General features: G+C 39.5%; 1 protein-coding gene across 1 annotated transcript; it reads right to left on the reverse strand.

The window, feature by feature from the left end:
• Positions 1 to 150: 150 nt before the first annotated feature.
• kdm2a (lysine demethylase 2A) lies at positions 151 to 14,471 on the reverse strand. Its single transcript, XM_011480081.3, has 23 exons — positions 14,222 to 14,471; positions 13,746 to 13,783; positions 12,424 to 12,562; positions 11,126 to 11,204; positions 10,945 to 10,991; positions 10,280 to 10,458; positions 9,946 to 10,052; positions 9,683 to 9,776; positions 9,368 to 9,521; positions 9,161 to 9,276; positions 8,900 to 9,026; positions 8,498 to 8,769; positions 8,331 to 8,408; positions 7,580 to 7,834; positions 7,172 to 7,300; positions 6,338 to 6,424; positions 5,974 to 6,186; positions 5,616 to 5,645; positions 4,481 to 5,502; positions 2,178 to 2,341; positions 1,947 to 2,093; positions 1,579 to 1,794; positions 151 to 1,465 (listed from the first exon to the last, which is right to left on the reverse strand). Exons 2-23 carry the CDS (start codon positions 13,779 to 13,781, stop codon positions 1,284 to 1,286), a joined length of 3,873 nt encoding a protein of 1,290 aa, XP_011478383.1. The 5' UTR covers positions 13,782 to 13,783; positions 14,222 to 14,471; the 3' UTR covers positions 151 to 1,283.
• Between the last annotated feature and the right edge of the window lie 340 nt (positions 14,472 to 14,811).

Here is a 14,811-nt window from a genome sequence, read left to right on the forward strand (position 1 = left end):
AATAAATGACAATTTATATATTTTTTATTTTTCTTGAAAAATAACACAAATAACATGGTGTGGAACGGGGGGGGGGCGTCAGAAAATAATTACAATGCTACACAATTCCCATTTTATAATCTAAAAGAGGGGAGAGAGAAAAAAAACACATTTACACAAAAGTAAATATTTATATAAGTATATTCACTTTGAAGCATATGGCCAGGAATCTAGAGCTTTCATACAGAGACAACACTTGAAAAGAAATGAGCAAACTCTCCAAACAAAGTCTTTACATCGAATTTGACAAGTGAAAAATAGATCACATTTGATTTCCATCCCTTACAAAAGAAATATGTATACCACAGCGGTGTGGTGCTAGGATATCAACTAAATGTCGTCTCTGTACAAAAACAAAGCATTACGAGTTTGGGAAGAATAGCACCTGAACTTTAACTGCAGTTTGAAAATGCACCATGTTTTTCTTAAATGTATCCTTGGCTTCTCATCCCTCGCTTAATGCAGCCTGCCGTAATGTTGGGGTGAGGTCTTGCTGCCATGTTGATTGCCTATTTACGCCAACTTTGTACCATCTAACACTCACAGCCATGTCCTCTTAAAGTTTATACAACTGGACTGTTGTTGCACTTAATGACTGGTAAACACAAGCTGTTCCAGTTGTCAAACGTGAAAGTATCTTTTTTTTTAACCTTTAAATAGATTTATTTAAAAAAAAAGGGGGGGGGGGGGAGCAATTGTGCATGTTGCATTACTGAAACAAGAAGTCTTTTCTTTAAGCATCCAAATCGTTCAGAAATGAGCTTCAAATATATAAACAAATAAGACAGCTGTGAATCCGACAAATCAATCAGAACTATATTTAAAGATGTATTTGCCAATCTCCTAAATTGGGAGCTTGAATCATGACCATCGAGGAAGTTGTTCACAGGGCGTTAAAACAAATACAGCTAAGCTAGGGGTCTCCTGCGTTCTTGCCAATAGAAAAAAAAACATTATGCCTCTTAAAGAGAGCATTATATTCTCTTAAAAACAATACAAAATCATCCTGAGTTTCTTTATAGGTATGCAGGAAAGAAAATCTGTTTTTGCAGCCGAGTCAACCCAGTTTGTTCCTCGCATCCAGCCAAGTGAGAAAGTCCAAGCCCTCGCCCTGCAACTGTAGACCCCACCCCCCTTTGGATGTGAATTTTACTGCCCGAGTGTCATGCAGACTCACACGCAGATCCACACCCAAAGCTTTTGCATTTCAAATCATGGCTGCAGTGAGACAGAAAGGCAGGAATCTAGGATATCCTCTGGATCAGTTTTTCATCTGACAGGCAGTAAAGAGTGTTGACCGACAGCTCTGAGATGAAGGCCTCACAGGCCTTCCTGGAAACCCCTTTGCAGCCTCTCAGGTCAAGCTCCGAGATACACGAGAGACGGCGCAGGAACTTCAGACAAGCATCTGTCAGTTTGCTGCAGCCTAGAAAGAAAAAGGGACAATGCACACATTAGCTCGGCTAAAACAAAATGTGTGGAAGTGGATGCTTGCGGTTGCTGAATATAAACTAAATTCTGCCTACAGCCTCTTCTCACCTCCTAGATTGAGTTCTGTCAGTGTGTTTCGGGTGGAAGAGCCCACTGCAGTCAGCAGGTTGATGGAGTGGTCAGTGAGGACATTGCAATGAGAGAGATCCAGTTTTGTTAAATGGGGCATGTGACGGATCACCAGCCTCAGAGTGGAATCGCTGATATCCAGGCCTGCAAGGCGCAAACACTGCATGCTCCGAAACTGACAGCGGTTATCACAGCCTGGACCCCATTAGCCATTAGCACAAAAGGAAAAAGCAGAGATACGAAAACATGATTAAGAGTAGTTCAAAAGGAAAAGAACCAGATAAAAGACTGGACCATGGGAGACTTGTATGCGTTTCCATGTACCTGTGGGGTTCCCATCTACTCACCTGGAGGAGTTACCAAATCCCTAATCTGCAAGTCTTTCACTCCATCTGCATATCCCAAGTCCAGAGAGCGGAGGAGAGGACAACCAGAGGAGCAGAGAGCAGAAATAGATGACCAGGAACAACCTGCCAGCATCAGATCCTTCAGCCCTGCAAATCAGATTATATCAAATGATTAAATTCACTTTTACTGTTTTGCAAAATTAAATGTATATCGTTTTAAAATGCATGTACCAGGTAAGCGACCAACAAGCCAGTTGAGTTGTTTTTTGGAAATGTTGGTCCAGGACAAGTCAAGGGTGACTGGCTGCCTCTTGATGATCCCCGTCAGAGTTTGAGGAGTAACTGTGCGCTTGCTGCTCAGGTCGATTCGAGCCCAAAGTCGCTTGTCTAAACACCTTAGGAGAGAAACGCATTTAAAAAGGCTACCATTGTCTTTGAGTTATAAATATGAACAGATCTGACCAACACATGTGTGATGATGGCACTTGTTAGGCTGTGTCATTATTAGAGGAAAAATAGATCCAAATCGCAGCATTAAAAGCTTCTTCAAGGTTATAATAAGTTTAGATGAGAGTTATGAAAAACGCAAGCAAGAAGAACATTTCAGTTTTAAGCCACTATTGCAATAAAACTTAAGTAGAAACGTAATCATTTTGTTCTGGTCTCCTAAGACTGAAAATGGGAGTAAAACACAGAAATTTCTATAGTACTGTTACAGCACAGAAGCAGCTCACAAAGCCTGCTTATCTGCTGACACGTCTGAATTATTACAAATGTCATTCTTAAAAAATTAACTAAAAATAAAGAATAGTAAGAAGATGATCCAACATGACTGTGAAATTAATTCTTCTCAGTTAACTCTAAACAATGAAGCTTCAATGGAGTATTGATATCAAACATGACAAAATCAAACAATGGAGGAATCACATATTATATAAAATGAGATTTTTAGGGTTATAAATCACCCCAGAATGCAGCTACGCTAACTCAAAGCTCTTGGTAAAACACACTACCTTCTATGCTAGCTTGTCATTCATGCCGCTCCTTTGTGCTTCAAATAGAAGACTTTATGTTGAGAGTAAAACCACAGTGATAAAATAACTGACAGCTAAAAACCTTAGAGACAAACTAAAATCAAAGAGGTTAATCGAGGTTAATACTACAAATCAGCCACAAAGAAAAGATGCAAACAAAAGCATCCATCCTAAATCCACTTGGTCACAACTGAACTCAACCTGAACGCTGTGTGTTTGGCAAAAATAACCAATCAAACCTGTAATTCCGTGTTTGCTTAGTTAGTTCTATGCATTCTTTTTCTCAGTTTGATGTTCCTTGCAAAGGCTTGAAGTCACTCTAATCCAAATTTATTCACAGTTAGCTCTGATGACTTAAAAATGAAGGAAAGCTGGGAATTGCTGCCAAAAAAAATAAAATCAGGATTGAACTATGCCCTATTATACATATCTAGTCCAAAATCAATTTTCCCAAGTCATTAAAACCATAACTATTGCTAAATGACTAGCGATAGTGAACATAAGTTGGGAGTACTTACAAACTTTACAGAACTAACAAAGACTAAAAACGATTGTATGAAAAAATATTCACAAAATATTCTAGATATTTTCCAAACAAAGATCAAACTGATCTTTTTTTTTTTAAACAGCCCTGGAAACAACACGGGAGAACAGACTACAGTAACGTAAAATCTACAAAATAAATGTTCCTGTTTGGGTTTGGTCATGTTTACATGCTCTAATATTTCCAGGCATTGTGTCAAAATCTTCCCATCTAAAATTTATCTTAGAATAAATCTGAATAAAAATTCAGTTAAAGGGATTTTTATGCAACAAAACTTTAGTTAGGCAAGAGCTCCAAAAAATCTGTAAAAACTGAGTCTAAATACAATAAACGATCAATTAGACTAGAAAAAAAGGCTTCTTTACATCAAGACAGTAATGCAGCCATCTGTCCTGATTAGGTTTGGGGTGGGAAAAGTGACACAGTTTCCATGAAATCGTTTGTCACAGACATTTACTTCAGACCAAAAAAAACTTGGGTTGTCCTTTCTGATCAAGGCTGATCTCAATATCTCAGAAAATAGTGAGTTATGTGGAGATAATTTTATATCAACACTTGTGTTATGGTTGCATCAGTGTAAGTGATCTTTGCAAACCGTGTCTATAATGAGATGATTGCAACATCCAGGAAACCAACAGTCTCATTGATTACCCCGAAACTACCTGAATTTTTGATTTAAGACTGTTTTATGATCAAATATTTGATATTATAGTTCTGGTCTTCAAAGCTAAGACACACAAACACACAGGTTGGAGCCCGTAGTGACACAGGTTAGTTTTAGCCTACTGATGATGTGTTGTTGCAATGGTTATCCTACTCAATACCGACGAAAGTAGAATTAAGAAAGAAACATAACCAGACAGAACAACAATAAGCTCCTAACTTTAAAGCTGCTTTTGCTTTTTTAAATAAAGATAACTTGGAATGAAACTTCGTCAGTGAACAGTTCTTCTTACCATTTGTACCAGTTCTTGCAGACAGCCATGCACAGGCAAAGATCTGCTCGACTTAAGTAACGGAAGACAGACACCCACACCTCCCGCTCACAGGTCGGGCCGCTCCCACTGCTCTCCCTGTCAGCCTCACCCCCTCCATCCTGCAGAGCCGACAGAGGGACGCGAAGATGATGAAGCTCGGCTGATGAAGATGAGGAAGCTCCGTTGCTCAGCTTAGCTGGCTTATCAAGTCTTATTCCTTTGGAGGAGCCCGTTCTCTCTGTTTGGGAAAAGCGAGAGCCTAAATTGCCGCTCCGAGTGAGAGGCGGCGTATGTCTTTTGGAGAGGTGATCAGAACACGGGCCATTGTTTCTAATTGGAGGTCTGACAAGGGTCCGGCTTCGGTTGTGTGTAGCTGAGGAGGCAGTGTGAGGAGCAATGGCTTCTAATTTAGGGACAATAACTGACGGGTCTTGCTTTGCTCTGATTGGTCTTTGGAGTGTCACTTTAAGATTTATGCCTTTATCTTCTTTCAAAGTGTCCTGATCCATCTCCTCCTCTGCACCATTTTGGTTAGTAGCCTCACTACCATCCTGATCTCGTTCTTTAGCCCCTTGTCCTTTTCTCAGCCGAGGCCAGTTCTCCTTATCCCCTCCCCTGCCATTGTCCAGCACGCCCTCCTCTTCGTCCTCGTCGTCGCTGCTGCTGCTGTTTGTGCTGCTGCTGCTGTCCTCGCTATCCTCCTCAATATCGTTCCGGCTTCCCACGCTTCTGATGCCTCGTCCTGCTCCTCCTCCACGAAGCCTAACCCCTCTTCCCCGGCCTCTGCGCGGTTCTCCTTTGGGCTCAAGCATCAGGCCGTGAGGAGTCTGCTGACGCTGTAAGGATCCCGTCCTCCCAGCAGCACCGTTGTAAGGCGAGCCTCCAGCCCAGATGGAGCCCCGGCCTCTGCCCTGAAGTAGTCTGCTGGATGGAGAGCGCAGGCGAGACAGCAGCCGGGAGCCCAACAACCTAGGAGAGCGATCTAGAGACGATCGTCTTCTCTGTGGGGACAATCATGTTGTAGGTATTAAAATCTTGAAACCAAGATCTAAATGAAGCAACATTAATAGAATGAAGAGGTGCTGGAAAATCATTGCCAAAAAGAGTTTCTTACTGTTAATAGTTTAGTCCGTTCTAGTTTTATCTGGAACAAAGAAGACAACTGCAATTAATAAAAGCCTAAAAGACAAGGAGACACAGAAAATCTGGGCAGAGGCACTAAAGCTCATCTCTGTAGCATCTATAAACCAGTTTACTGCTGAGAAGAATGTCATGAAAAATAATGTCTTCCTCCCAAAACAAAAATGGTGATAAAAATGAAACTTAAACTTAACATTTATTTTGATTGTGCCACTTAAACAGATCAACACAACTGGTTTAGTTAGTCATAACATCCAGACACTGAGCTAAGCCCCGCATCAATTGTAAACACTTATTACAACACTAGAAAGGGTACGGAGAGTCAGATTTACCCTTTTCTTGAGTCTGAGCTCCAGCGCACTGGCTCTTTTGCGGCTTTGCTGATGCTGCAGTAGCAGTTTCTGTGAAGGCGGGGGTGCTGTTGGCCTGCCAGGTGTTCCAGTGCGTCTCCCACGTCTTCCCCCGTCACCCATGCCGGTCCTTTCTTGATAGGAAAGTTTGGATGTTGAGGCATCTGACTCGTCACTTTCCTCACTGCTGGAAGACTGACGTGAAAGAAAAGATTCAATTCTACATTAGCTATGATCATTTATAAAATAGATGCTGCTGAAAACTTGCATAAGAAAGAAAGAACAAGGTTAGAATAAGGAGACAAAAAAAAACAGAGAAAGACAAATGAAAGCCCGTTTTATATACCTCTGATGCTGAACCTTTTCCTTGATAACATTTGGGACATTCCCAGCAGCTGGGTAGATCTTTATTGACCTTTCCTTCAGCAGGGTCCTGAAATATACATTTACAGGTGAAACCCAAACTACGCAAGTGCACCTTTTCAGGTAAGTGACCATATGATCTGGTCGCTGACAGAACAGACCAAACACTGGCATCAACAAGAGATTCTAGTGGATTTTTTATGTTGATCAAAAGTCTTAAGTTCAACATTCAGCTTCATCTGTACCACTGCACTTCTTTTGTTGCTTCTGTAATTCCAAATTTCCCCTTTGCTGTGTGAACTGCTCTGCTGTAGAAATGGCGTATACTTATATAGCGCTTTCTACCTTCTTACGAAGGCCCAAAGCGCTTTACAGTCACAGTCCCATTCACCCATGCACACACACATTCACACACAGAAAAGCAGAACACTTCTCATCAGTTATGTTGGGAAAAGACAATCAAAATAGCATCTAGAAAAACATCTTCCAAGTCAAATGTGCAAGATCTATGTAAAACAAAAGTCTAGGTCTTCCAACCTGTCATACATTTTAAAAAAAAACCTGTAAAAAGTTTTCCAACGTTATAAGAAAATTATTTCAATCCAGTTACTTTGCCCTCTCCTTTATTGCCCTTTTCTGCCTGATCTTCATCTAAAATGTATAAAAATTCTTTTGGTTTCATTTAGGGGTTCAACGGATCACAGATCACTAGCCACCATTTGGCACGCAAGTTTCAAATGTAGTTATACAAAGAAAGTTGTAAAGATTAAAAAAAAAAACATAAATGAAGAAAGAGACAAAAAGTTTAAAGACTTACTTTAACACACTGCAGATGGACGATCTGTGAGCAGGCAGTACACTCCATGAGGGAGTGAGTGCTCGGGTTGGATTCATCGAACTCCCCCTCCCCACATACGGCACATCTTGCTGTGTTCGGCAGTGCAGGCTGCAGTCAAATTTAAAAGACATTTCATTCGATATTCCTTATTTTTTTTACATCGTAGTTTAAAAAGAACAAATATATTATTATGTACAATAAAGATTTTTATGTTAAAAAAAAAACATGATTTGTAAAAAAAACAAACAAACATGATTTGTACTTTTAGGTACTTTTATCGTCATAACACTTGTGTAGAATGAAACACACAACATCTGCAACTTGTGTTTAGAAAGGTTATAAACAGAATAACTGTAATGAAATAGAACGATGGGGGCAGTTTCTTACCGCTAAACACTGTCTCATTATGCAGCTCTTTTTCATTCGTCCAGGTCCCCCAAATTTCCGCATGTCGTGGCAGTATTGACAGTCGCCACACTCCTTTCTGCAGCAGGCAGAACAGCGCTTACACCTCACCCGTCTGCGCCTCAGGGCTGAGATGGAAGAGCGTTTGGTAGGCCTCTGATGTTTGTGGAGCGAAGGACCAAGACGAGGACGGTAAAGAACAGGCGGCGGAGGAAGGAGGGGCTGGTACCAGGAGGGCTGAGGGAATTCAGCAGTGACAATGAACAAATAGGTCAGTACAAGACAATACCTGTCGTTTTTTGAATCGTCTTTGTGCTTGGAACCTAGCGTGCATAAGTGCATAAGACGATAGAATCCACAGCAGTATTACTTCTGCTTTGTGCGATTCTTTGATTTGTGGAGCAAATCAAAGAATCCTATCTTGGATTCCATAATACTTTTCTTAAGGCTTGTAGTTGTACATAAAAGTTTTATTGTTGCTTTATTAAAGTTGAATGGTACCTTGGGCATTACTGCAATCCTATAGAGGTGGAAATTCATAAAAGGTTCTAACTAAAAAAAGGAAATGGAAGTGGTAGATGGATTTTCTACAACTTGTTAATTCAAACAACAAGTCTGTTCTTAAAATACAATGTGTTCAAAAATGTTTGTCAATCAGATGTTGCATTTAAAATATTTGACACTCTTCTACTTCATAAACAAACATCTGTGAAGAAATGTGCTCTCTGCTCACCCTTTCAGGCCATTTGACAATAGGTTCTCCGGTATGCGCCAACTTGACATTGTCCTTTGCACATTCCTTCAGAACAGCCTGAGCCCAACAATAAGAGGTGGAAGGTGAGAAAGCATTCATCACGATTGAATGTAGCTAAACTTGCAGAAAATCTAAAAAGGACCCACCTTCATGTCATCCAGCAGGGCTGCTGCATTCCTAATCCCAGTGGGAACACACTTTTTGTGGGATGGCAGCTCCTCCAGCTTCCCCAACAGATTCCACAGTCCCTCCAACTCAAATGGAGTTAGGACATGCCGAGGAGTGATAAGATGGGCCTTCTGATCTTGATGAAACTCTTCTTCCTTGACCTTGATTTCATTTTCCATGTCGCTGTCAAATCCTTCAACGGCTTCGGTCCTCGAAGGGTCGCTGACTTCAAGGTCGGCTGGAATCAGTCCTACAAAAAAAAAAGGACACATTTAAGTCATTAGTTTTCTATGCAATCAACTCATACTGCCAAGTGAGGGGGAACAAAAAAACAGGAAAAAACATATCAGCAGTAATCCATAATGTTTATATTTTCTTACCGATGCCAAGTGAATATTTCTGGAACTCTGGTGTGAGGTGGGAGATGTTGGTCAAACAATAAAGGTATCTTTCCAAAACATACCAGCACATCTCATAATAAAAAGGGTAGCGAAACTTTGCTGGCACCTAAATGATCAAATTAAAAATAGAAATCTTAATCATATTGGATAACCACAACTGTAGTTTACAATTTTAAAACAAAATGCTGATATATTAGTAAATGTATCTTGTGTAAAAATGTAGAGGGAAATGAGTCTAACCCGTGTGCGATCCTCAATGTTGTAGATGTTAAGCTGCATGGGGATGTTGAAACTGTGAAGGAAATTCCCACCAAAGACCAAAGTGTCTTCTGGAGTGTACACGGCATGAATCCATCCTACATGTAAAAACACAGCAAGTGGGAATAGGGGTTGGTGCACAGCCTACAGGCTAGAGAAGACGTGGAATAGTTATGAAAGACAACACACCTGAAGGGATTATGAAGGTGTTGCCTTGCTTAAGCTCTATCCTCTGACAATCGCAGCATTTATCCCCCAAGAAGATGTCACCCTGCTTTCCTGACAAAACCCAGTTCTCATACATCTCCAGGTTCTGAGGAGTGGGTGGAATCAGCCAAAACACCTGTATGAGGTTAAAAAAAAAGAAACAACATTTGAAATGATTGAAGTCTACTTTGATTTATCAAACTTGCATTGACATTAATTTTCTGAGCATAACGATAAAATAAAAAGTGATAACGTGAGAATGTTTAATTAATATTTTAATGGACTGTCAAGTCTGACCTTTCCTCCTCGAAGGATGTGGTACCAAACTGAGGTCCCCCCAAAATCAATGTGGAAATCTGTGAAACAGCCTTGCACACTCATGAGACAATACCTGGGAGGAAAACATAGCCAGCATTTAGAGTCAAAGTATAAAGAAAACTGCAAGAGAGAAAACTAGACCAAGAATGAAACTAAGATTGTTGGACATGTTGAAGTGGCATCAGTACTGCACTGGTCACATTGTAAATACTGAATGCAGCCGAGTTTGCCATTTTACTCACTTTTGGACTTTAGGATAATGCATGTCTATAATGGCATTAGTTGAGTCTCTCTGTCTCTCCTTCAGATGACGAGGCCACATGTTGTCCACCCAGTCAATAAGGTCCACCTGGAGAAAGAAAAGAAAACCCATTTACTTACACCCATATGCAGTTCCCATTCTGCTAAGCATTAGATCAACCACATAGTGTTGCACCGACAGAGCAGAAGCTGCAGCGAACCTCATACTGAGCTAAAATAAGGATTCAAATAAGACAGCTTTTTTTTTAAATACTGCAATAAAACAGGATGATCTTCACTGAGGATACAATTGAAGGCAAAAAGCTTTTGACTCACTGAAGCCGGCCGCTTGACCAGATTCTCCAGCCTTGTGTGACTGAACTCCAGACTGATGACATTGTAAAGTTTTTCTCTTTCTGATGGTGGCGTCTCATAGTAGCGCCGCCACTGAGCCATCGACATCTCGATTCCTTTCTGGGTGTTCACATCCATAACATCGACAATACGCCGACTACCTGTAAGATAATCAAAAATAGAGCAATTAGAGGGTCTGTAGAACACAGTTTTAGCTTTGGTAACAATGACCCATTAGATCATTTTTATATACGTGTTGCGTAGCACGTCACACCTAGGATGGAATGATTTAGCAATACTAAATTAACAGTTAATTTACTAGACAATCTTTCCAAAAAGCTTTGACAAGAACTCAAAACTCCACAAGATGGGCCAGGAAGATGTGAATGGGAAATAAGGGAGACCCTTACAATCTCTTCTACTGGTTTTCAGATGTTCCTGCACTACATACTGCTGTCTCTGTAAGGTACGTTCAGCCAACAAGAAGCTGCTGTGGCAGAGGTGGCTGCCAAGGTTTCTTAAAAACATTTATATTTACTTGGGAAGTGAAACCAAATTTGAATAAAATATTTCTTGATGCACATACTATATTTTGAATGACAACCAAAATCATGTTAGTTCCAAAACCACAAACAAATACAACTTACCAACAAACAGTTTGACATCACTGACACTGAAATCGGAATCTGGCATTCTGTAAAAGAGAACATTTGTTTTAGTTCATGCTTTCACAAAGTTGATTGGCAACTTATTTTTAAAATAAAATAGATGATCTGCAAGTGTTTGGAATATAGCATACTAAGCAGTCATGCAATAATATTGACTTACTGTAAACCGAGGCCATCAGATGTCTCAAAAACAATGGGATCCCTGAGCCCTTCCCTCTGAATGTATTCAAATGTGAAATCTAGACATAAAACAAGAGATAGGAATAAATCTCAAGGAGTCATAGTTTAAATTATAATCTGATTACTTCTTAAAACTAATAGTTTAAATTCCTAAGGCAAGACAATTTGATTTGTGAAACATAATTCATGCACAGGTTATTCAAAGTGTTTTACAGAAACAAAGTCAAAAGAGAACCACAATAAATACTATAAAACAAACAAAATGCTATTCTGATTTAAAACTAAATTACAACAAATGAAAACCCAATCATCAGATATCTCAGTATTTAAAAACCGACCATCAAAACCAATATAACTCAATCAAGATAAAAAGTTAAACGACTGATGAGCATCGACATGACTGAGCGACAATAACCAACATCACGCGTGCTTTTGAAGATCCTCTCCTTACAGGCCATGCGAATGCAGGCAAGTCCCTGATGTTGTCTGGTTACGGTGGGCCACAGAGCTAATGTGCTTTATCCAATGCCCAGTTGATTCATAAGTAAACTCAAATAAAAATGAAACAAGAAGCTTTATTGTCAAAACGTCTATCTAAAGTTGGTCATAAAGGTGCTTGTTGCCAGTGCAACAACAGTGGCTTCTGTGTGAATTTGAAAAACATTTCAAACTGCAGAATAATGAGAATTCTTTAGTAGTTCAGATAACTTAGTTTTCCAAAATGTACAAATTCACAATGATGGGACATAAAAATGAAATTAAAGCAGTGTAGTGACAGACCATGTGGTACAGCAGATCCTATGGTGCAAAACGCTAATGAAAGCAGTACTATGCTGTGGTGTGACTACGCTACCCAGAATGCCTGGAGGGGGATGGTTAGAGGGGTTTATGGGACGTTCTGTATATTTTCTGGCAAATTGTGCTGTTATGCACATTGCCTCTTATCTGCAATAACCAGCCTTTGCAGAGAGAGCAACACAACAGAAGCGTTAAACTTCATTCACAACAACTTTCAACATTTTTCAGTTATAAGATAAAGTAACTAAACAGCACATCATAACTTTACATTTAGGTTCAGTATGCATCACTCCACAAGGTCCCGACTATGCAATTCATCAAGTAGCGTGACTTTGTAGCTTACCAAAAGCACACTGAAACATTTGGACAGGTTAGTAAGACAATTAAACAGTTTTAAGTTATGATCTAAAAACATAGTAGTTATTATTTTAATTTTCCAACAAATGTAGTGAATTTGTAATTCATTTGGGAACATCTCACCTTTTCCTTTCATGTATTTGATAAGCTCGGAGCCAAACTTTCCACATTGCAATTTCTCCTCCAGATCAAAGGTTCTTTTCCCTTCAATTTCGTCATCTGAAATGCCATCATCTTGGTAGCGACGGCGTGTACCTGTGCGCTGAGGGCAAAGACAGTTGTCATTTTGGACTATTTCTTTATATTTACCCTTTCTTCACACAAGAAGAATTATAACACCCAAAAAACAAAATACTGTTTAAAATAATATCATAATACTGTTACAAATGTGACATAAAAAAACTCTTACAAAGAGATTATGTATAAGCTTTACAGTCAAATACTTGTTTCAAAAATGTATTTTAGAAAAACATTTATATTTTTCAGTAAATACATTACACTTAATTTATGGTGTTTTATTTACCTTAAGTAGTAGCATTAGGTGATAAAAACAGGGGATGTAACCTATCACTATTTACTTTTTTAAGGTAAATAAATCACAAAGAAAAAAATTGTAAAGCACTAATTCCCCAAATCCACTAAAAACCAATAACAAAGCACCACCATGGTAGGGGGTTAATCTTAAATACCCCCCCTTGCCACTCACACTTATGCAAGACTGCACGGCCAGACAGATGGAGCAAGCACAACACTTCTGCCCTCAGATCTCCCCGCCCCCATCCATTCATCGCAACAGGCAGCATCATCATACATCCACGCTTCTTGTGAAAATTTAATGACAGATTCATGACTGATTTGTGTTACAAATATTTTTAATGGGGTTTTTAAAATCTAAATAAATACCTTGCAGTACAACTACAAAAAAATCATTTATTAATTGTTATGATATGTATTATATAGAGAGAAGGAAGAGACCAAATTAAAAAAAAAAAAAAACAAGAGAAAGCTATCAAACAATGTATATTTGCGTCCACGCCTGAACAAACAGCCTAAATATATTTTATTTTCAGCAAGGGAGTGTGAAAGTTTATTGCCCCACAGTTGAGGGTTGTAAAGAGGTGAAACAAGGTCACATAGCTGCCGCTGCCGTCAGGTCAAGTGGTGAACTTGACCTTTTTATGAACCCAGAGAATTGAAATAAGTTCATTATCAACAGAGCAAGGAAACTCAGACTGGACAAACAAGACTACTGTCGTGAGTCTGTGTGCCAAAATAATAAGGGGCCTTTCCGATTCTGATATTTAGCTCCCTGCATCAACTAATTCGCGTTCCTGGGTTGTAAAACATATGTAGAACAAAAGGCTGAAAGCCACGCACATCCCAGGGGGACTGCTGTAAAGGTAATATAACGATTAAAAGGGTACCAGTGTGGTTAAGCTACTTACCAGGCGTTTGCTGTACCGTGTGTGATTATCCTCCATATCTGTAAAACATAAAATAAAAAAATAATCTGCCTTTGAAAACTAAAACAGACTGGTCTGGTTTGGTCGCTTATGACTGTTTTACTGTATAAGTGTTGGGTAGAATGAAAAGGATAGAAACATTTCTCCCTATTATTGAGACTACTACTAGGCAGCAATGCTAACGCTAGCTGAAGCCTGCTAAGGTTAGCCTTACACAAAAAACATCGTTAACATTATGCTTTTGTCACTATATTCAGCCACCAGCAACATGGCGAATCTCTGTTTCAATATGAATATTTAGAGCTCCTACGTATTTACAACCGACGTTTAAATGGCATCACCCGAAAGCAGTAAATAGCCCACTTGACTATCGCTTTCTTAAATCGTCAGCTACCGCTGACGCTAGCTAGCTAGCTGTTGTTAGCCTGCTTACGGCAGTTGCAGGCTTTTATCTTTACCTCTGTGTTTTCACTCCGGTCGGATGCTGTAGTCAAAGTTGTGAGCCCCGGCTAGAGCGTCTGAAATCTCTCAGTGAAGTTTCTCCCATGTTATGTGACAAAAGCTCAATCACGGCGTTTTGTTTGTTATTGTGCTATAAAGTTACGCCGATTCGACGCTCCAAGCCGCCATTTCAGCTGGTCAAAAAACACAACTCACATACACAAAACCGAAAAAAGGAAGCCGCTGATGTCCCGCCCCTCTTTTGCACCACTGGTCTGAAATATTACCATAGAGACGCTCTGATTGGCTACAGCGGGTGACCTTTAAAGAAGATTACACCAACGGATGCTCGTTTTATCTTCTCGCATGGAGCTTCTTCGAGATCACTTCTTTTTTTTTTCTTTTTACAGAAGTTTTAATTTTCCTCATTCAAGTTAATAATACGGCCTTTTTGTGAAACCAATATAAAAACATTTGATCTTTTGTTTTTGAATGTATATATGTTAGCTTTTGGGAAGATTGTTTGTGTTTGTGCTGCTCAAACTTTCTTATTCTCATTTAATTACAAAAAAACACTTAATATAACTTGGTATGGCTTCTGGTGATA

Source organism: Oryzias latipes, chromosome 10 (genome assembly GCF_002234675.1).
Source record: "Oryzias latipes chromosome 10, ASM223467v1".
Taxonomy (NCBI): Eukaryota; Metazoa; Chordata; class Actinopteri; order Beloniformes; family Adrianichthyidae; genus Oryzias; species Oryzias latipes.

Excerpts from the sequence above, each read along its gene's own strand:
- kdm2a (XM_011480081.3), bottom strand. The coding sequence starts at position 13,781 with ATGGAGGATAATCACACACGGTACAGCAAACGCCTG. Across the intron at positions 8,770-8,899 it reads GAAATATTCACTTGGCATCG|GACTGATTCCAGCCGACCTT; the intron begins GTAAGAAAATAT and ends TTTTTTTTGTAG. Across the intron at positions 1,466-1,578 it reads GACAGAACTCAATCTAGGAG|GCTGCAGCAAACTGACAGAT; the intron begins GTGAGAAGAGGC and ends TTTTCTTTCTAG.